Source organism: Schistocerca serialis, chromosome 4 (assembly GCF_023864345.2).
Source record: "Schistocerca serialis cubense isolate TAMUIC-IGC-003099 chromosome 4, iqSchSeri2.2, whole genome shotgun sequence".
Taxonomy (NCBI): Eukaryota; Metazoa; Arthropoda; class Insecta; order Orthoptera; family Acrididae; genus Schistocerca; species Schistocerca serialis.
Genome location: NC_064641.1, coordinates 837256231 through 837279769, shown reverse-complemented (window position 1 = coordinate 837279769; position 23539 = coordinate 837256231). Strand labels below are relative to the sequence as shown.

General features: G+C 39.9%; 1 protein-coding gene across 1 annotated transcript in view; it reads right to left on the bottom strand.

Annotated features, from left to right (window-relative positions):
* Nucleotides 1-337: 337 nt before the first annotated feature.
* The window catches only part of LOC126473460 (sideroflexin-1), a 136587-nt gene continuing 113385 nt past the window's right edge, over nucleotides 338-23539 (bottom strand). The window contains exons 7-9 of the mRNA XM_050100523.1: nucleotides 22670-22797; nucleotides 5784-5968; nucleotides 338-621 (exon numbers count right to left, since the gene is read on the bottom strand). Of these exons, the coding sequence (XP_049956480.1) occupies nucleotides 562-621; nucleotides 5784-5968; nucleotides 22670-22797 (373 nt within the window). The 3' untranslated portion in view covers nucleotides 338-561. The remainder of the gene's footprint in view (nucleotides 622-5783; nucleotides 5969-22669; nucleotides 22798-23539) is intronic.

The window sequence follows — 23539 nt, the reverse complement described above, 5'->3', positions numbered from 1 at the left end:
ACCGCAATTTGCAAATACTAATTGATCATGTGTTGTTACCAGTGCTCTGTTTTAATTAATGTGGTGAAAAACTTTTGTATCCTCAAATGGGGGTCAGCATTCCACTCAAGCAGCCCACGTACTCCTGCTTACCAATCCTATGCCTTACCACTACTGTTAAATAAATTAACATGTAATGTAGTGTTTTCTTCAATAGGAGAAACCATTTTTTGTTTGTATGTATGTATAGTGTGTGAATAAACTAACTACATCCAGATAAGTGTTTATTATTTGCTGTGGGTCACAACAGATGACATTCTACAAATAAGATAAAGGAACAGGAGGAGAACAAGGAAAGTTCTTGATAACATGCACATAAAATTTATTTCCTTAGAACATATTTTTTTTCTCAAAAGTGGATACCACATATGAATACCATGTGACATTTTCACATGATTAGTTATGTAAACTGCATCACAATACATCCCATGTTATTCTCGATATGGCTAGTATACATTTCAGCTATCTTCTTATACATTCAAATTACATGGTCCAGGTGAACTACATTTTTTGTCTTCTTGTTTACAAACCTTTATTGAAATAAACTGTGGATGGTGGGTTAGGCATCTTCTTGATTTTCTCCTGTAAAAGAGAGAGAGAGAGAGAGAAAAAAAAGAATAAGGTAGCATATATTTGTTTTCTTTTCAAGTCATATGACACCCGACTATCAGTGACTAAATGAAAATGAAATGTGTATCTTAAAAAGAACCGACGACGAAATCCAGATTATTTTTCTGTGGAGCATCCTAACATTTCACTTACGTGAAGTATTAAACTTCAAATTAAGTTAGACTGGGCTATATGGAACAGAATTTGCAACAGTATCCTCATGTGTACCGATTGCACAGTAAGCCCATTTATTTGTTGTAGCCATTATTCTAAGGAAAACTATTTTTTAAACTACAATGTTTATGCAGGGAAGTATTTTTCAAAAATGCGTGGCATTTCTGAGAATGGTATTAGAGAGTATTACCTAGATTGTGAATAATCACCACCAATGGTGGCTGAAAACTTCTACTATAAGGAGTCACCCAGATTCTACCAATAAGGCAGAGAAGTGTATACAGGTTGGTAGTACCTTCTTGTCTCTGAGTGTGGGAAACTGCTCCTAAAGATGGATTAGCCAGCAATGACACTAGGACATCTAAGGCAATGGAGGCCCCTGCAAAGAAGACACATGCGTACCCCACCTGAAATGTAATCAGTAATTTAAAAACTGTCATGATGATCTCTCCAATGGCAACCGATTTCAGATTAGTTGCCCATTAGGACCTATGGAAGGGAATTGCAAAAGAGGAAATGACAATGAGAAATAACTGACAAACCAATGAAAGGAATCCAGGTTTGATTAAGACAGGTTAATCAGAGTAAGTTACCATGACTAGATATGTGACAGAGAGCAAACCATCATCATTATCAACAACAATTGTACTACATGTGCTCATGTGCTGACATCACAAGCAGGAGGTGGAGGGAGGGATGGGGAGAGGGGGGGGGGGGGGGGGGAAGAGAGAGAGAGAGAGAGAGAGAGAGAGAGAGAGAGAGAGAGAGAGAGAGAGAGAGAATGTGTGCATTGAATAGGAACAGATGAGACAGTTATGGGAGAATATGGGCTCAAGGCTCAATAGTAGGAATGAGAGAAGAGAGAGACAGTTCTGCTATACATTACAGCTAGTTAATAGCAAATACACTGTTCAATAACCACAACAGGAGATATATTTGCAAAAGGCCTGCAGAGACAGGACAACAACAGGTGTATTATACCATGATGAGATTGTGATCCCAAAATCAAATATTTGGTTGTAAGGCATACAAATGAGCAGATATTGACCTGGATTACAATTTAGTAATGATAAAGAGTAGGTGGAAGTTCCAGAGAATTTTCAAGAAGGCTCAATGAGTGAAGAAGTAGGATACTGAAGTACTGAGGAATGATGAGTGCATTAGGAGTTCTATAAAGCTGTGGATACTGTGACAATGAATACCACAATATGCTGTTCAGTTGAGGACTGGGCACTCCAGACAAAGCATTCACAGAAATATGACAGGTAAATGTACAGACAAGGAAGTTACTGCGAAGAAACCTTGTGTGGCACCACAAATACTTCAAATGATTAGCAAAGGAAAGAACTGCAAAAATGTTCAGAAAAAGTAAGTAATAAATCAAGATAATCCACTTCCAAATGAAATTAAGAGGTGCTGCAAAATTAAATCAAAATGGTTGCAGAAAAATCATTCATTTATTCACTCCCATGTCACGTTCTATCAATCACATCATGAAGGAGAGTCTTTAAGAATGTGGGACAAGTCAAATTATATTTGATAAAGGCAGAATATTATAATTGCACAAGTCTATGGAGTAAATACCTTTTCGGCTTTAACTTCATTGCCCTGGAAGATTATGCCTTTGGACAGTACTCAGTGAAAGCAAGCTAATAAATTCTACCAGTAGGTCAGCCCAACGAAAAAGCTTTGCAAGTGCAAAGCATGCAGAACTGAGTATTGAACCACTCCTTCCCACTGTACACACATCAAAAAAAGTTTTGCATCACCTCGGTTCTGAGAGTTCTCGGTTCACAGAGTTCTGGAACCTGTACAGAGAACTGGAATAGAGATCAACATGAACATCATTTCCGCTCTTTTTATTGCTCATGAGAACCACACATTGCATGTTGTACCACAAACAGTGAGACCATCAGAGGTGGTGGTCCAGATAGCTGTACACACTAGTACCTCTAATACCCCGTAGCATGTCCTCTTGCACTGACGCATGCCTGTATTCGTCATGGCATACTATCCACAGCTTCAGGAAGGCATTGTTGGTCCAGATTGTCCCACTCCTCAACGGCAATTCGACATTGATCCCTCAGAGTGGTTGGTGGGTCAAGTCGTCCATAAACAGCCTTTTTCAGTCTATACCCGGCATGTTCGATAGGGTTCATGTTTGGAGAACATGCTGGCCACTCTAGTCAAACGATGTCATTATCCTAATGGAAGATGTGCATGATGGGGGTGCGAATTGTCATCCATTAAGACTAATGCCTCCCAAATATGCTGCTGATCGGTCGGAGGATGGCATTCACATATATTATAGCCGTTACATCACTTTTCATGACCACCAGCAGCGTACGTTGGGCCCACATAATCCCACCCCAAAACAGCAGGCAACCACCACCTTGCTGCACTCGCTGGACAGTGTCCCACAATTGTCTGGTTGAAGGCAATATGCAATACCCATCGATGAAGAGAACATGATGTCAGTCCTGAGCAGTCCATTTGGTATTGTGGGGCCCATCTGTACCATGCTGCATGGCATCCTGGTTGCAAAGATGGACCTCGCCGTGGACATCGGGAGTAAAGTTGCGCATTGTGCATCTTATTGCGCACAGTTTGAGTCATAACACAACGTCCTGTGGCTGCACGAAAAGCATTATTCAACATGGTGGCGTTGCTGTCAGGGTTCCTCCGAGCCATAATCTGTAGGTAGCGGTCATCCACTGCAGTAGTAGCCCTTGGGTGCCCTGATCAAGGCATGTCATCGACAGTTCCTGTCTCTCTGTATCTCCATGTCTGAATAACATTGCTTTGATTATCTCAGAGACACCTGGACACTTCCCTAGCTGAGAGCCCTTCCTGGCACAAAGTAACAATGCGGACGCAATCGAACCACAGTATTGACCATCTAGGCATGGTTGAACTACAGGCAACATAAGCTGTGTACCTCCTTCCTGGCAGAATGACTGGAACTGATTGGCTGTCAGACCCCCTCCGTCTAATAGGTGCTGCTCATGCATGGTTATTCACATCTTTGGGTGGGTTTAGTGACATCTCTTAACAGTCAAAGGGACCATGTCTGTGATACAATATCCGCAGTCAATGTCTATCTTCAGGAGTTCTGGGAACCGGGGCTGATGCAAAACTTTTTTGTTGTGTGTATTAATAAGAAAACTATTGAGTTCGTTCTCTCTATCTCTCTCTCTCTCTCTCTCTCTCTCCCTCCCTCCCCCCTCTCCCTTCCTACAGTTGGTAGCTTAGATCCTTTTTGCACCTATTCTTCTCAATATTTCTTTATTTGTGAGATTTGCTGTCTACTATATTATTACCATCCTCCTACAGCACCACTCTTCAAATGCCTCCAGTTGCTTGTCGCCACTCATCAATGTTGCGCGCATTTCCAAGGCATATGAGACTACCCTCCACACAAAGATCTTACCCTATCTCTTTCTGATGATGTAAGAAACAAATTTTTCTTGTACTAAGATGCACTGAATGCAATTTTGTTCTTTGTGTCACCTGAACTTTAGCCATCTGAGGTGATTTTACTACCTAAATAAATATTTACTTATCCAAGTGGTTTATTATTAACTATGCTGTCTATTTGCAATGTGTGGCAGCTGCATACCATAATCTTCTGTGGATTATTTTTTATGTTTTACTTTGTTTCAAGATCTTTTTCATTTTTGCTAACTTTTTTATAGTTTCCACCAATGCCATATTTGTATTTGCACTTCATAATTTTCTCTCTTCAATATCTTCTTTACATTCCTCGATGCCTTTCTCAAAATCCAGTTTGATCAAAAATGGTGACAACTGACATCCCTGATATACTCCTTACTCCAAGACATTCTTGAACATTTCCTTCTAAATCATCATATTCTATTCCATTTATTTTTTGGTTATAGCTCTTGCCTTCTCTTTCATAAATGCCTTGTTCCATTTTAACTTTGCAGCGGGACCTAACAACAACTATAGCTGCAGTACACTAGACTGCAAGAGACTTAACATTTTGGCAAGAGACATGAATAGTGCTGAACCTCACAACAACTATGCCCAAAGCAGTCTCAACTCATATCCGAGTTGCTCTAAAGCTTTGTATCTGAGATCAAAATACTAGTTACCTGTAACATAATCAGTACAATGTACCATTCCATCATTCCCAAGCTGTGTCTGAATGTTTTTAGAAACATTCCATGAAGGTATAGCGCTTTTGTGACAACTGCCTCCCCCTCATGTTCCACCCTTTGTCAATTGACCTACATCCTTGTGAGCTTAACCAGGCAGGAGGCACTGGAATAAGTTCCAACAAACCTTGATGACCTTTTGCCATCAGCAGGATGAAAGTGGGTGATACACACTACCAGTGTTCTATAATTTAACTGCCTATGAGTGCTGAAGGTAATTCAGATGGTAATGTGATATCAATGAGATAGCTACAGTTAATAACTAATAGGAATTAATACAAAGCATAAATGCAATACTTCTTCTTCTTCTTCTTCTTCTTCTTCTTCTTCTTCCACCTCCTCCTCCTCCTCCTTTTTCTCCTCCTGCTTGTCTTTTAAGGGACTCATAGCTCCCATCCCAATGTCACATGTGGCCTCCACGAGAAATCCAGTTGTTGCCAAAATATATTCTGGCTAGATGGTATTGTAACTAATATATTATAATTTAACTTTGGTGAGAGTTTCAATGAGGTGAAGGCACTATTATTGATGGGTTGGTACACAAAGCTACATTAATGATAATGAACTAAGACATTTTGAGTTTTTAGAATTTAAAGGAGTTACGACTATAGCACATTTTCAAGGCCATTATCTTGGTCACCCTCATTACTGTGGTCTTACTGAAAGCCCAATCCAGTGCATATGAAATAGATTTATTTATAACTTGTAATCTTCCAATACCTTTTCTATCATGAAATGCATTATAGCTAGAAGTTAAAATGGTTTCCAAGCAAGATTGTTCACCTGCAGTTCTGGTTCAAGTGAAGCTGTTGCTATTGAGGCTTTCTGTGAAAACAATGCACAGCACATGGGTGTTGCAAATGTGAGGAAGAAACCACACAGCAAAGTTTGTATTGGAGCAGAAGACCATGGAAAGCGCTGCAAAACTCCACGTTTCTCAAGTCGGTCCATTACAAATGGCGTAATTGCTGAAACAATATTTAAATAGTCACAATATGTAAATTTAACACACAGAACATGAATTAGTTACATGTCACTTTCAAATGGGTAACAGCATTCACATACTACTGCTAAATGTACACAGCTGATTGGTTATCTTTATTAAAGATGATTTTCGAACACTGACACTGTATACATAAAAAACATGCTATATACAAATAATGTTATGAGGTACAGCAACTATTTAATATGTACAGCTGATGTATTATGCAACAAAATAACGACAATGTGAATTAGAATAGACTGCTACTCGCCACACAGGAGGCACTGGGTGACAGACAGGCCATTTAAATGTGCCTCCTTTATGTGATGAGTAGCAACATGTCCTAATTTATATTGACATTTTATTTACAATGTTTTCAATCCTTAACATGCAATAGTTTTGCTAGAACAAACACAACAGGTCAACTTACATATAAGCGATATTTAGACCTCTCGAACACAACGGCTTTCACAATATTAATGAAACTAATTATAATAAATTTATTCAACAACCAGCTTGCACATCACTAACTTGTCACAGGAATTATGTCTGGGACACAGCAAAGCTAATAGTTCAGGAGACCACAGAATGTAAATATGATTCAGAGGGCATACAGGTACTGTGTAGCCAGGGAGAGTACTAACATGGTGGTGAAAGCCAACATGCTGTGCTCTATATCTGCTGAATATACAAGCATCCAATACTGAAAACATGAACACAAAAAAAATAACAAAATTTCTTTATCAATAGTAGTGTTAATGATCATAAGGCGTCCCCTCAATTAATACAAAAATACGATGTGTTGTAATGAGTGGAAAGATTATCACAAAAAAGAGAAAGAGAATGAAAATCTGAAAAACAGAAGTTACGACAGGTAGGAGGAGAAATATATCAAGGGACCACAGTTGAGAGAAACTATAAAACTATGGGAAACAACAATTTCTTATTGATGGCAAGCACTTTCCTTCAGAAGAAATGCCGGAAGTGCCAGTAAATACACACAACAATACATATGAGGTATGACAATTAAATAGTTGGTATGGTGGTACAAACACAATTTTCACAAAATTAATCACATTCAATATATACTCTGCTTGTCAATCCCTACAATGCTCTGTATGAATTTTACATTTCTCAGAACAGTGCTGGAAGTCCCTTTCTCAGCCTTAAGAACCTCCATTTCTTTTGATTTCATATCTTCCACACTGCCAGACCTTGTACCCTAAGTGCTGATTTGACCTTTGGAAAAAAAAAAAAAGAGTCGCAGAGGACCAGATCAGGCAAATATGTTGGATGGTCCAACATGGGGTGCCTTATCAGCAAAGAATTCCTTTGCACACAAGGTGTAATGGTCTGGTGCATTGTCTTTGTGAAGCATCCAGGACTTCTTGTTCCACAAATATGATTGTCTCCTCACTTGTTCAAAATCAGCATTGGAACCTCGGCGTAATAATGTTGATTGATGCCTGGCCTTAAGACAATTTTCATTGGTCAGTTTACAAATTTTCTCAATGGTTTTGTTTGTTTTTATGTTGAGTGTTGTCTAGGGCACAGATTGTGTTTGGTCATTTTATATCACTCCTTGAACTTTTTGAACCCCTCAAAAACTTGTGTTCATGATAAACATTTACTTGCATACACTTCCTTTAGCATGGCATGAGCTTCTGTTGGAGTTTTCCCTAGTTTCAAAAGAGACTTGGGGTTAAATCATTCCTTCAGATGAACACTTTGTATTTTCTTTCATGATATTAGCACAAGGGCTTCAACTGACATTGAGACTGAGAGACATAACAGTGCCAGTCAAGCTCAGGAAGGAAGAAGCAACAACTGACACAAACATGTTTAAACCTGCCACGACACACTCACTGTTTGCCAGTAGCACCATCAGTTTGGTTATTTATTTGTCACACGGGATGAGAAAGACTCATCTGTAGTAAGGAGAGAGATAAGACAATGATGCAAAAAGGGGGGAGGGGTTGCATCAGAGAAAGTAGGAGATTTACGATAGTATGTTGGTAAGTACTGTGCCAGTTTTAGCCTAGGGATAATGAGAATAAAAGAACATGTGAAGAAGAAGAGAAATTAATAATGCAATTGAGAACTAGACATGAAGAGAGAGAAAGGGTTGAGGATATGTTAATGGAGGTTAAATAGAGGATGATACCTTGATGCAAAGGTGTATTCAATACCAAATTTCCTTCTCTGGAGTTCAGGAAACCTAGTATTAGTGTGAGTATCCAAACAGCCTTTATGCTGTATCTGGCACTCGGGTCCCTTGGGTCGTGCTATTGAGTACATTCAGCAACTAGGTACAGCGTGTCTCCGAGGTGGACACTACCTCTATGCCCATTCATACCCTCAGTCAGTCCAGTTGTTTTACTCACTCCTTTATAAAATTCTGTGCAATGGACACCATAAATAAACAACATGTGATTTTAAAAGTTACTTCACCTTCTATCTTGTAGGCTTTTGTGGTTATGAGGGTGGGATAAATGGCAATAGGAAGCTGTATGGGACAGTTTCACAGTGGGAATGATTGCAGGGATAGGAACTATGAGTTAGGGATAATGGTTTTGGAATGTCGTGCAGTCTGACTAGGATGTTACCGAGGTTAGGAGGATGACAGTGGTTTGAGTGGGGAGGATACCAGGGAGAGGGGATCTCATTCCCAGGCTTGAACTGAGAGAGCCATAGCTTTGGCAGGAGAATGTGCTGAAGCATTTGCAGCCTGAGTGACAAGTGAGAACTATATTATTCAGAGGACGAGAGAAGAATGCTTTGTGAATGAGGCCTGTAGGGTAGTTGCAAAAGTGAAAAATTGTGGGACAAGTGGTAGGCATAGGTGTTGAGGGATTTGGTAGTGGCAGATACATTTGCTATGAATGCCCAGACTGTAAGGTACGGAGTGTTTGATGTGGAATGGGTGGCAGCTCTCAAAGAAAGTGCATGTACTGTTGCTAGCTGGTTAGTTTTGTGTACTCTGAGGTTCAGAGACATGGAAGCCAATATCAAGCAAGACAGCTTAGGATTCGGAAAAGACTAAATGAATTTGAACTGAAAAAAAGGGGATCCAGCTTCTGGGTCTTGAGGAATGCCTTTTCCACGTAGCCCACGACAAGGCTAATATAAGATGGGGCCATACTGGTTCTGATAGGTCCACCCCAGAACCTCCTGCCCGAGTCAATTTCCCTCCCTATCCCAATGACACCCCACTTGCCCATCTTCTACATGTTCCCCGAAAATCCATAAATCCAACAAGCCTGGACACCTCATTGTAGCTGGCTATTTTGTTCTTACTGAAAGAATTTCTGATCTTTTTCACGAACACCACTTCCTTCAATGAGTCTCTACCATCCCTGCACTTTTACCTCCTGGATCTCTACTCATCACTGTCGATGCCACCTCCTTATGCACCAACATGCCTTATGCCTATGGTCTTGGCACCACTGAACATTGCCTTCCAAATGACCTTCAGACTCAAAATCTGCTATCTCATTCCATATAAGATCAAATGTGGGAAACAAACATTTGGTCACAAATTTTTGTACAATGGTAAGAGGAACTGCCCACAACAACAAACTAAAAATCTAGACCAATACTGTGCGAGCGTTGGAGTCGCCGGGTGTACAAAAGTAACTTTATGTTTTTCTTTAACAATTTGAAAACTGCGACTTCTAGTGAAAATGTTCCCAGTACAAAACTTAACTACATTACATTTCCTACATAAAGGCCTTACTCATTTTCTCCTCTAGCACTAATAGTTTCTGCATTGCAGAGGATGGAAAAGTTGCAGATTGTTAAAAATAATGTTTTAATAGTATAATGTTTACTGTTAAATGAAGTTGGTTAAGAACAAATATTAAATGTGTGTACCACATGTAAGTGACATAGAGCCACATCAAGGGGGTTAATTGTATTCTGGGGGTACAATAGGGCGGGGAGTGGGATGGGCGAAGGGTAGGAGTGTGAGGGAAGGTAGACCTCCAAACTGTGGTCAGGCACTTCCCTCCTCCATAGGTCTCCAAACAAAGTCGAGCTGGTGGTTCCCCACTCTATCCACCCCACTATGTCGTGAGAAGAAACCACAAAGTGTTCACAAAATTATACCAACCCCCACAGCACATAACATGATTCCAGATGTTCAATATTTTTACATAAAAGCTCATTTAACAGCTGTAAGTAAGAACTCATTTAATAAACTGAAAGTAACTCTACTACATAAATATGAGCTCAGTGAAGTTATTTTGTCTACTCACATAAGACAACTGGACAGGAAATGCTGGGGAAGCAGAGTTTGTCTGCTGTCTGAAAAGGGAGCATCATTTGTGATGGGGGAAGTTGCCTTTCCCAGAACAACTCTACAGCTGCTGTACAGGATGACTAAAAACCAAATTCACCTCTTGCAATGTAGAAAAGTGTGCTGAGATTTACACAGATTCTATCCATATGCATTTCTTTCATCAGTATTATTAGTAACTCTTAACTGTATTCCATGCAGTGTTAATGAACTCTGTGGAAAATAAAAATCCCTGGGCATGTCTGTACACTTCGTCACCAGTGATTCATAAGGTACACTGTGGAGGGCAGTATAACTTTGTGGAACACCCTGTAATTCCTTCTAGTGTCTTAATGGACAGGATAGAGTCGGGAATCATCTGCTCCCTCTTCAGTTTGCAGATCTATGAAGGAGGGGAAGCTTGATCACAATCTTGTGGCCTACCTTCCCTCAGGCTTCCACCCTCCATCAGCCTCCTATTCCACCCCGTTACACTGACAGAAGGCAAATGATCCCTTAATACGACTCTTACATTTGGCACACACATTTAACATTTGTTCTTAACCCACTTCATTAAACTGTAAACATTATTTTCATACAGTTAGAACAATATTTTTAATAATCTGTGATTTTTCCATTCCCTGCAATGTGGAAACAGTTAGCCCTAGAGAAATTTAACATAGTTACATTTTATGCTGGAAAACATTTTCACTAGAGTTGTGCTCCGTGTGACATTTCTTGTTTCCAAAATTTTAATTCATTTCGAAAGGATTCTATTTTATATAAGTAGGATTAGGTATGAGAATCTGCCACAGGAACTGAACGACATTCAAAAAGAAGCTTGCTAAACACCATGCCAAAGTGGAGAGCACTGGGAAGAGCATGTTTTGAAGGAGACAAGAGGCTAAAAATATAACATGAACAATGACACTAAGAAAAAATTCTCAGTTTAAGAAAATGGAGAAAAAAGAACACACATTATCTGCAGTTTCTAAATTGACTTCCTCCAATGAATGAAAGAAACAAAACTTCAATTTAAATGTCTATCAGAAGTATCCTCTCTATTTGAAAGGGAAGAATCCTCCATTCCAAGAGGAAGGGTGTTAGCTTGTTGAAGAAATGAAAACTGGACAGCGAGAATTTTCCCTTTAGAAGTACAGTTGAAAGATTTAAGGTAACTACAACATGTGGAGAAATAAATCTGGAAGATGACGAGTGTGCATCATCAGCAACAAATGAGACTGTGGTAATCGAAGTGATGCAAGACATTAATGACTACTCATAACTCAACATTTAAAATGATCACATTATAGAAGCCAGATGGGGCATTCTTACAGCACTAGGAGTAGCAAGTTGGGTTACAAGGTTAAAGACTCTTCTTGATGAAGATTGGGTTTTTAGAGTGCTGTTCTCTATGAAAGGAAGTATGACAATAAACTACATTTCATGAATGCTGAGTACATTATATGGACCTATTAGTATGTGGACTGCAAATGCTCCTTGTTAACTCCCAGAACGATTTATGTTCATGTTATCACAATGGCCTGTCTTGACAGGGGAGCAAATGAAACACAGTTTTCAGGAAAGAATGGAATTAATTTGTGCTGTACTGAAACTTAAGCGCAAGTGGGTAGATTTATATGGCAATGTTCAACACTGCCAGATGAAAACACTCTACAGGGTGTCCAGAAAAGGGTTCCCTGATTTCAAAATTAAATATCTCGAAAACAAAGATCGATAGAGGAATGCAGTAAATGGTATATTTATTGTGAAAGCTGTAAGAAGTTTATACAGCAGTTTGAAATAATAGTTACAAAAGCTGCTAACAGATGGCGCTGTAATCGCCATACGTAATGCCTAGTATAAATAGTGATCCGAAGCCCAGAGCAATCAGTTCCACTATTGAAACGTGAAAGGAGGTTAGCATACCAAAGGAAGAGATTAAAACCATGTACTCCATTGAACAATGCATTTTTCTGGTGCTAGAGTACCACAGGTTAGAAGAGAGTCCTATGGCAACAAGGCGAAGTTTTCAAGCATGATTTAATGTTCCAAAAGGACCTGATGCGAAAACCATTCACACGCTCTTCACAAAATTTCAACGAAAAGGCAGCGTAACCGACGATCTAGTGGGGCATGTTGGCCGCAAGCAAACCGCAGTTATGCCTGAAAATATCGCCACAGTTTCTGGATTTATTCAGTGAAATCCAATGTCATCCGTCCGTAGAATTGCATCTGAGAAAGAGCCTACACATGTTTCCATTCAAAATTCAAACGCACCAGGCCATACCTGTACGAGTCTCAATTCTAATTTCATCATCCTAGCTAACGCACAAGAGTAACTAAAAACTGAATTAGTGAAAATAAGTAATTTGCATCATTCAACACTTCTGCCATCCTGTGATTCTGGAAAAGGTATGTATTTTAGGCAAAACTCTTATTAAAAAGAAGTGCAGACAGTCTGCTACTCTCAGTTCCCATTTAAAAGGAGAACAGGAGAAATGCTGAAATAAATTTCATGTGCGGCAGTTTTATACTACTTGAAGGGGATTGTACAAGTTTTACTGCACTAACATACAATATTAGACATACATTCAAATCCAAAGAAACTCATTCGTGCATAATATGTAAGTATACACAAATAATAGACAGTTTACAGTAGACAAGCATATGTTACACATATTTACAACTTGCATGCTATTGCTACACACTTCTTTAACAGTTAATTGTTATATAAACTATGTGATGGCTGCTTGTGTGTAAAATGTTATCTGATTACCTGTCCCACTCATCTGTTATATGAGGGTTGGAACTTTAACAGTGGCAACTATTTATTTACAGCTCATGCAAAATAGATACATGTTTCAAAGTTTTACTGACCTTCAAAGTAGTCACCAGCATTGTGTGTAACCTGTTGCTAGCTGTGTGGATGTCATAGGGTACTCTTAGCAGTGCCTGTCGTGTTCAAAGTTCCAACAACGCGGTCTATTGCCTGACGAATTTTGTTGCGCGGTCTATTGCCTGAAAAATTTTGTTTCCTTCAGTTCAGAAATCGAGTTGAACTCACAAGGGCTTAAGTCAGGAGAGTGCAGTAGGTGGTATAGTACTTATCAGCCCCATCAGTCAAACAAATCAGTAACAGCTTTCACTGTAAGTCCTTGGGCATTGGCCTGCAAAATGATGGTCAGGTCCTGCAAAAAGTGTCATCACTTCTGTCCCTAAGCTGGTCGTAGGTTGTGTTCCAAAAATGAACAGCACAGAGACAGAAGTGATGACACTTTCTGCAGGACCTGACCATCATTTTGCGGGACAATGCTCAACCATGTACAGTGCAAGCTGTTACTGATTTGTTTGACTGATGGGGCTCTTAAGTGCTATATCAAATCTGACTTAAGCCCTCATGGTTCAGCTCTATTTCTAAACTGAAGTAAACACTTCACAGCATTCACTTCAGAACTGCTACAAAATCGTCGGCCAACAGACCCCGCTGCTCGAACTGTCAACACAGCTGGCACTGCTAAGAGTATCCTACGACTTCCACATCACTGGCAATGGTTTACACACAATGCTGGTGACTACTTTGAAGGTCAGTGAAACTTTGAAACATCTGTAAATAAATAGTTGCCACTATTAAAGTTCCAACCCTCTATAATAAATAAATAAATAAATAACGAGATGGACACTCATTTAAATGAAAAACAAATGAAACTACTACTTCAAAACTACTAACTGCAACTAAAATTAAGGTATTCAATTCATATACATTAAGAGAATGCAATAAATATGTACACAATAATAGCATCCTTGAAGTGTAATATCAGTGAAAGTTATCTGAGTAAACAATGTTAGTGTTCAAACATTACATGTGGGATAGAATAAAAAAATTGCTATAAAAGAAACCTGTGGGCTGCTCACTTTGTCAAAATCAAATTTTTATGGCCAGCGATGACACTGCTGAAATTAATAAAAACTGAAATAAACATATGTTTACATACAAAAATAACAAAATGAGCAAAAGAGATCATAATAATTTTATTTGATGTTTTTGTTACTGTTACACAAAAGAAGTCCACAATAATTAAAAGCAACTGCCATAACACACAAAGCAAAATAAATAGGCTTGTTCATGCAAAACAATAAAAAGCTCAACTTTTTGGACACTTTTAGCTGATAAATTTGCAAGAATGTTTTCCAATTCCATTTACAATGCTTCCACACAAGAAAATACAATCTAGATTCAATGTCACAGTTCTCCCAAGTTATATAACTGTGTCTCTCTCCCCCCCCCCCCCCCCCCCCTCCCCGCGCCCCATACACACTACTGAAACAAACATATAATCATATTAAAAAATACATCAAACATTTCATTTGATATGAATCATAGTCATAACTAAAAGTAAGTATAAAGCTAAAAAATAACATAAAATACTTCAGTGCATAAAATGAGACTTATCACAAAAGCGACAAATGGAGCAAAAGTGATGAAGAGGCACAAAAGAAGCATACAGCAGATAAAACTGTGTGTTGAGGGTAAACTGTAATTGCAGGAAGAGTGAGGGGGAATGAATGATTATCTGACTTCTAAGAAATTAAGAGTGGGACAAAATGTATGAAAGAAAAGAAGATCATGTATGAAAATGGTACCAACTATGCAAAACTGGGAGCAAAGACAGTTACTACAAATATAACCAGTAGTTAGTCAAGTTATCAATCAGCAGTGATCCAATGTGCCATTAACCTATGATACATAGCAAGCAATATTATCTGTTTCTTAATCAGTATCTTGTCATGGAGTGCCCCCAAACCACGCAGTGAAACTAATTGCTTTTTAATTCAGTAAACATTTATTCTACATACACCTCTATGCCCTTGTGATGACTAAACGGGGAACTTTCCAAGACCTCCAGAAAACATAATACATGATTTCAGTTCATGTGTTACTACTGTTTTATTGCTAGTATGCCCAATGAGGCCCTTAAAGAAAGGTTAATGTGCATATTTGCTTTGAACAGAATTGTTTTAACAGCCATGACCCTACTGGTGGTAGTTCAACAGTGTCCTGCTATTATTATTAAAGACTGATTACTATTTCAAACCATTGTGAATTTTTATTATTCCCTTATTTTCCCTTTAGTAACAGTTATTTGGTTATCATTTACTGTGCCACAGCAATTTTTCAAACATTTTTAAGTGTTCCATGACTGACTGATACAAGAAAATATGCCAATTATCAGTCGGGCTGAACAAGTCTCAGACAAGAAACATTAACATTTTATGTCCCAGACATGAAACAAATTCTTGTGGTTTTGAGGATACTGACATTGAGGATGACGTACACTATGTTCAAGACAAAATTTTGATATGTTCAGATAAAGACTGAGTTGAAATTGCTTTCACTAACCATGCAACAATGTCATCAACCTGAGTGTTAATTTGAACACAACAGTGCTTTACTAAGCACTGCTCTATTTGAGATGGTATAAGATTGTCTTTCTGCAAGAGTAAAACTGGAATTCCTCTGCCTATGCAAGCAAGAGGTCTGACACAGTCAATATGGGAAAGACATTGTTGAGATATTTACCTGAAAAGGGCTACACACTGTACACAGATACATTTCGCACCAATCCGACCCTTGTTTTGGAACTCTAAGGTTGTAAAACTGCTTTAGTGAGAATGGAAGGAAAAGCCAGTTGGACTTTTACTGTGCAATAAATGATCCAAACCTCTGGTGGAGTGAGTAAATTCTTAAGTATAAAGGGAAGATCCTAGCCCTTTGTTGGAAGGATGAACAAAATGTACCATGTGATTAACATGAGACACCACTGAGATGGTCAGCTTTACTCGTAGAGGGGCAAGGAGAAGTCAAAGCCACCTGTGTGTGAACTACAACAAAATCAAGCTGAATGTTGATTTGTCAGACCGGAAGCTATCCTACAATATGTTTGGTCAGAAAACTGAAGCGGTGGAGAAAATTAGCTATCCGCTTCATTCTAATGCTCTTGGTAAAGTCCCACATGCTTTACAACAAAGGGACTGGAAAGTACCTAACAAGAATTCAGTTTACGGCAATCATCTGTGGAGAGGACTTTTCATATTATTGACTGGAAATTATTTTCTTGGACAAATAGGCAGAAGCTGGTAGGAAACAAAAACAGTATTAGTGTGCTCTCAGAGATACAAATACCAGACACTAAAAGTGTGGAACAAAGATACAAGCTATCAGTGTGAGAAGTGCAAAGTCACAGTATCTAAATTACAGTGCTTCAAAAATATGTTATACAATGCAGAAAAATGTATTATAAAAGATTCCCAACTATGATATCTATATTCTTCACTCCTAACTACACTTGTTTAAAAGTATCACACTGGCTTCTGAAAACTTTCTGCAACCCATACCATTTTTTCATTAAAAAAATAACCATACAAAAAAATTTTGTTTTATGAAACTATACATCAATTCAAAAGCAAAATACTGCAAACCTCTTTAAAATCAGTGAAAAATTTAGACACTGTAATTTAAACTTTTCAATTATGCAATAAACTTTTCAACAGTTACAATAGTTTAAAATATGGTATACACAATGAGATTATTCAGCACATATTTGTGTGTTATATCTCAGGACCTAAAATATTAAATATGTATTGTCTAACAATGGAAAATCTAGGGCAGAATAATCACAATATTGTGAAAAGAATAGATTACGACTCACCATATAGCACAGATGCTGAGTTGCAGATAGGCATAACAAAAACACTGTCACACAAGTACGCTTTCAGCCAAAAAAGGTCTTCTTTGGACTCAGACGACAACACACACACACACACACACACACACACACACACACACACACACGACCACAGGCCAAACCAGATTTTCTGGCCTCAACAGGCAGAGACTGTAGTCTTGTGTGAGAGTAGCATTTACATGATTATATGTGTACAAGTTGTCTAATCCCCCCCACAATGAACCATGGACCTTGCCGACAGTGGGGACGCTTGTGTGCCTCAGTAATACAGATAGCTGTACCGTAGGTGCAACCACAATGGAGGGGTATGTGTTAAGAGGCCAGACATACACTATGCGATCAAAAGTATCCAGACATGGACACCTGGCTGAAAATGTCTTACAAGTTCATGTCACCCTCCATCGGTGATGTTGGAATTCAGTATGGTGTGGAAGTCCCCCCCACCATGTTGAGAATCAAGAGGAAATGATAGCGGAGAGCTGCAGGGTTAACAGAGTCTTGACGGTCATGCGAAAGGTCCAGAAGAATCTATGTCCTAGGTGTAGACCATGGATGGGTACGTGAATGGACTAGGAGAAATGGTAACAGGAAGGACTCCAGTTCAGACAGAAGGGACCAGACGTGAACACAAATTATCATAAGCCCTGAACTGGGCCACTGATGTGGGAGATGAACCGCCGTGGTTGGGAAAAGCAGACAGTAATTCAGATGTGCAGGAAAACTACAAGCTTGCAATGTAACTGGCGAGCAGTTGTGCACACCTGACCTTCAATGGAGGGACTCCAGCCTCCCCCAGGACACTGGTCACTGGACTTGTTCTATTGATCAATCAGTGTAGCCAATACGTTCAGGGGCAGTGCACTATCTGGAGGACGATATACATTGCAGACAGTTATTTCCTGCATCGTCCTTATCATGATAGCCTCAGCTTCAAAAGGAGTTTGAAGGTGCACAAGTTCACTACATACTGAGTTCAGGACATAGACGCAAACTCCACCTGACACACTATTATAGTCACTATGGTTCCTGTAATATTCCTTATAGCTGCAGAGGGCAGGTGTCCAGATTGCCAGGAACCAGGTTTTTCCTGGAGGGCACTGCAGAAAGAAGGTGTAAAGCTTAACAGTTGCTGTAGTTCAGCCAGGTGGTGGAAAAAACCGCCGCGAGATGTGGGTCCTCAGCAGACACCAGAATCTCCATTTCATCCTCGGACACAGAGCTTGTAGGTAGTGGTGGTGTATGTGCCACTGCAGTGCCTTGGTTCTTGGGGTCTTTTTCTTTTTAGGTTTCTCTCACTGTTCCTTAGGATTTTCCGGCTGAGAGGGTTCACTGATTCAGTCTCAGGGACTGAGGAGGACGTGAAGCCCTATGACCAGCTACCTGTGGTTGCTTCAGCCACTAGCAGGAGTCAGCTTTGCCACTGGTAGGAGCCTGGGAAGGGAGTGACCCAAGGGATCCCTTCCTCGCAAGAGGAGCCGAAGAAGACTTACACTTCTCAAGGTGAGAAGTGGGGACTGACATCCCCAATGGTTGGGGGGAGGGGGAGAGGTGTTTCTCCTGAAATAGGTTGTGCAGGAACAACAGGGAGGGAAGTGCCCCCCCCCCCCCCCCCCACCATCAAGGGGGCAGGTGATGTCTGACAGCTCTAAGAGCCAACTGTATGCGGCAGAACGGAAAATGGTAGAACCGTTGTTATAGTGGCGGCATAGGCTGACATCATATGCACATGATGTAGTGTCTCATATTTTCTCTTAGCCTCAGTGTAGGTCAGTTGGTCCAGGGTCTTGTTTTCAATTATTTTTCTTTTTTTCTGGAGAATCCCGCAGTCTGGTGAGCAAGGCGAATGGTGCTCTTCACAGTTGACACAGATGGGAGGTGGGGCACAGGGAGTATTTGGATGTGAAGGACGTCCACAATCCCGGACAGGTGATGCTGGAAATACAGCAGAAAAACTTCCAGCACTTAAAGCACTGCACTCGGGGAGGGATATATGGCTTTAAGCCACAGTGGTAGACCATGACCTTGACCTTCTCGGGTAATGTGTCACCCTCGAAGGCCAAGATGAAGGCACCAATGGCAACCTGATTATCCCTCAGACCCCCGTGGACAAGCTGGATGAACCTCACTGCTCTAAATTGGTGCACAGCTCATCGGCAGACTGCAGAAGTAGGTCCCAAAGAAATATGATACCCTGGACCATATTTGTGGGGTGTGATGGAAACAGGAACATCCCCCAGCTTGTCACAGGCGTGTAGTGCCCGTGAAGGGCAGAGGATGCTGTTTTGATCAAGATCGACCCTGACCGCATTCCACCTCCACAAACTTGTCCTCTAAATGCTATACAAAAAACTGTTTCATTGAGAAGAAAGATTTCCCATCAACCCTCGTACATACAAGGTACTGGGGTGAATAAGCTTCGCTGCCATCCTTAGCCTAACATTCCTCCAATGATGTGGCCAAGGGGGGAGGGGGGGGAGGGAGCGGGAGCGATTTGGGGTCATATTTCTTAGCCTTGGAGTTAGACTATCACTTACAGCCCTTTATGGCGTATCATCCGCCTTGATGCCACCTACTCCGACCAGGGGCCCTCCCCACGAGCACCATCCAGCCGCAGCAAAGGCCACCTAGCAAGATAGTCATTGCTGGGAGCCCCAATGCCTCAGGGTGATGGGCATCTACTCCATGGCATACGTGGGGAGTTAGTTGCACAGACATCAGCAGAGCGATCCCTGTGTGTTCAGGGGGCTACGTCCACCAAGGTACATAGCGGCCTCACCACAACAGACTGGTTACCATTCTGGATATCAAGCACAAACGAGCTAAGAAGTCCATTATTGTCGACAGCGCAGAATGCGATACTGTGCAAAGAGGATGGAGGAACATGCACTCAGGAGGGTGACCTCACCCAACAGCTAGAGAATGAGTGGAAGTGCAGTCCATGTCGACGAAGGATGCAAGAGGTCTCGGCGCATTATGACACTATGCACCATGTAAGGCGGCCTTCCCCGGTTGTCTTGCGCTTCGGGAAAATTTTGAAAAATGGAAGTCAAACCCTACAGGGGACCATCACATAAAGGCCAAAACGTGAGAGACTCCTTTTAGTCACCTCTTACGACAGGCAGGAATACCTCGTGCCCATTCTAACCCCTGGACCTGCAGGGGGGCTGAAGAAAATAAATTTGTTAACATTGAGTAGAGATTTAAGTGTCAGAAAATCCTTTCTGGAAGTATTTGTATGGAGTGGAGCTATGTATGGAAGTAAAACATGCACGGTTAACAGTTTGGACAAGAAGAGCATAGAAGCTTTTGAAATGTGGTGCTACAGAAGAATGCTGAAGGTTAGACCGGTAGCTCATGTAATTCATGGTGAGGTACTGAAAAGAATTGGGGAGAAGAGAAATTTGTGGCACAATCAGACTAGAAGAAGGAATCAGTTGGTAGGACACATTCTGTGGCATCAAGGGATCACCAGTTTAGCGCTGGAGGGAAGCTGGGGGATAACAATCTTAGAGGGATGCCCATTAGGTGAATACACTAAGCAGATTCAAAAGGATGTAGGCTGCAGTCTATCTATGCCCTGGAACAGTCCCGTCGTTCAGTGGTTTTTGTGTGGACCCCAGGACACGTCGGAATCCCAGGCAACAAACTTGCCAACAGGCTGGCGAAACAGGCTACACGGTAACTGCCTCTGGAGATGGGTATCTCCGAAATCGACCTGCATTCTGTCTTATGCCGCAGGGTATTTCGGATTTAGGAGACGGAATGGCGTACTCAGAGATGATGAGGCTTGCACAGGATTGACTAGCATGGAGAGCTGCATCAAACCTGTCTGAACTGAAGAAGAAGAAAACGACGGCAACAACAAAAATGACGACGACGACGACAAAACAAAAACGATGACGATGACAACAACAACAACAACAACAACAACAAAAATGACGACGACAACAACAGTAACGACAACAACAAATCTGATGAAGACCTTTTTGGCTAAAAACTTGTTTGACAGTCTTTCTATTGGGCCCATCTGTGACTCATTATTTCCACTATAATGTTGAAATATACCATCTGTCACATTACTACACTGACAATAAAGTACTATTACTACAGTGATTGTGAAGTCTAAGGTCTCTCCAACATCGTTCCTCTTATGGCAGAACTTGAGAACAGTGGATTAATGAAACTTATTTAGACAAATAACTGGGTAAACAAAGATGTGGGAATTCAACCAGGTATTCGTTTAATCATTCTGGAAATATCACAAAACAGTGACTAAAGTAATTCAGTTTGGTCTCTGAATAATTGTTCATAGTGACCCTTCTGATATCTGACAGCTAGTGTTTCAGGTCCCACAAGTACTCACCCTTCTATAATTTTGCATAAGTGGCGCATTTTTGTCTAGTTTCTAAACAATACTACAAAAAGGTGGTAGCAGCTTCCTGTAACTTTTAGCATCTACAATTTTTCTTCAATTTAGTGTAAAATGCTTATGCAGGTTATCCTACATAGTACAAATAAAGTAATTTGCATGTTATCTTGCACACAGATGTTGCTTGTCTTTTCGCAATATCCTCCATGCAGAGGGAAGAAAAACACTGGTGTTGAAATACGAGAAATCAAATGACATCAGAAGAGCCTTCCAAATCAGTTACTTAATAGTCAGACAGTACACTTGAGTCACTGTTTATGCACACTGCCAAAATAATTTTAAAAACCAGGTTCAGTCCCCACCATGTATGTTTAACTAAGCCTACCCCCTCAACCTAATGTTGACTTTAAAACCGTAGTGCTTTATTATGCTTGGCTGTATTGAAGATAATATTGCCCTCCCATTTGTCTGACCTTTAAACTGACTTACCCAGTCAGTTATAGGAGAACCTACAGTTTAATATGGATGATTATGCAGTTATTGATACCACGTAAAATTTACACTGTAATACACTACTCTCAAGTATGGATATGGAAAAATAAATAAATAAAAAACTTAGGCGACTTCTCACTTCCAGTGTTGAATATCCATAGCGCTCTATTGTCAAAATGGTGTAGTGATGGCATATAAATTTACTTTACAGTGTCAGATCTCAGAGTGGTATTTCAGAGTATAATAATTTTTTTGTATGTACTGTAAAATCCCAATTTAGTTTTTGAAATTAGTGGTGAATTTCTCCATTAGTTGTAAACTGTTAACAAATCAGAATGCAGCAAAAAAACCTATTAAAAAGTTTAATAACAGAAGTTCTATCCGTAAGTTTCATTAGTGGTCTCACCTGAACAGAAAATCACCTCCACTAAAATTTTCTTCTTTTAATATTTTGTACTACTTTCTCACACAACAATTTTACATCATTACAGTGGACAAAAGTGAAGCTTTCACATAGTTCTAAATCCCATTAATGAGCAAATGCAAATTAAATTACACAATCAACGAAAAAGCTCAAGAAGCAAAAACTGGAATTTCCATATCAACTCTTAACTCCATGGTTACTTCTACCTCCCACCTAGATAATTTTCTCTCTTCAGATTCTGGAATGGCATATCCCTTTCTCCACTATCTATAGTTTTTCTCTTATTCTTTCTTATTTTATGTTTGCTTTTTCTTCCAAAAAATGAATGTTTTGAAATACTGAATGGGTCAAGATTTGTAATCTTGCAGTACTGAACTCACCCATTCCTGGTGTGGCCATTGCAATTCTACTAAAGGTTACAGCAGCAATGCCATACTGTGCTGCAACCTTTGAATTACCAATTCGTTTACCATCCTGGTCTGCGACAGGAACACCTTCTCTAAGTTCCCTGAAACACACAGATTACAATTTTGTGCTGCTTTTTCATTTCAGCAAGAAACAAGACACTAACATATATGAATTCTTAGTCTCTCAGGTCTTTTCAGCATGACTGATCGCTGGTGTTCTTTCAAATGTTCAAATGAGTTGTGTTGGACTGGTAATCTAAATATTGTACATAAACTTGGTTAAACAGCTAGAAGCACCACACCATTATGAGAACTGATATTTTTTATGTACTTTCATGTTCATGTAATGACTATTTAGATATGGAGAAAAACTAACAATGAATTGTATGTTGTAAAAATAAAATAGCTAGTGTCCTTGCAACACAGCCATTCAAATGTCATACTACAATTGGATAATATCTCTCTACTTTATGAAAAATATACTTCCATTCCTCTATTACCTTGGCAACTATTGTAAATTGTTTCTATCTGTGATTGTACCAAAATATTCACTTTAACAACCAATCGCCTGCTATGATTTTCAGGCTTGCTGCCATCTTCAGATAAAACTCATACAAGAAATTAAAACTAAAATGTGGAATGATGTATTCCTTTGGTGACTTGAAGCCTTCCATCTAATCGTGGTATGATAGCAAAACATCACTGATGGTATACCATAATAAGCTACAGTAGCAGCACGAAGTGTTTGGTGAGGCCCAAGACAATTTTCCCACCGTGGTCCAAGACAACTTTCCCACCGTTAGTGTATTTGTGACTTTGCAAAACTGCAGAATTTTTGGCTAC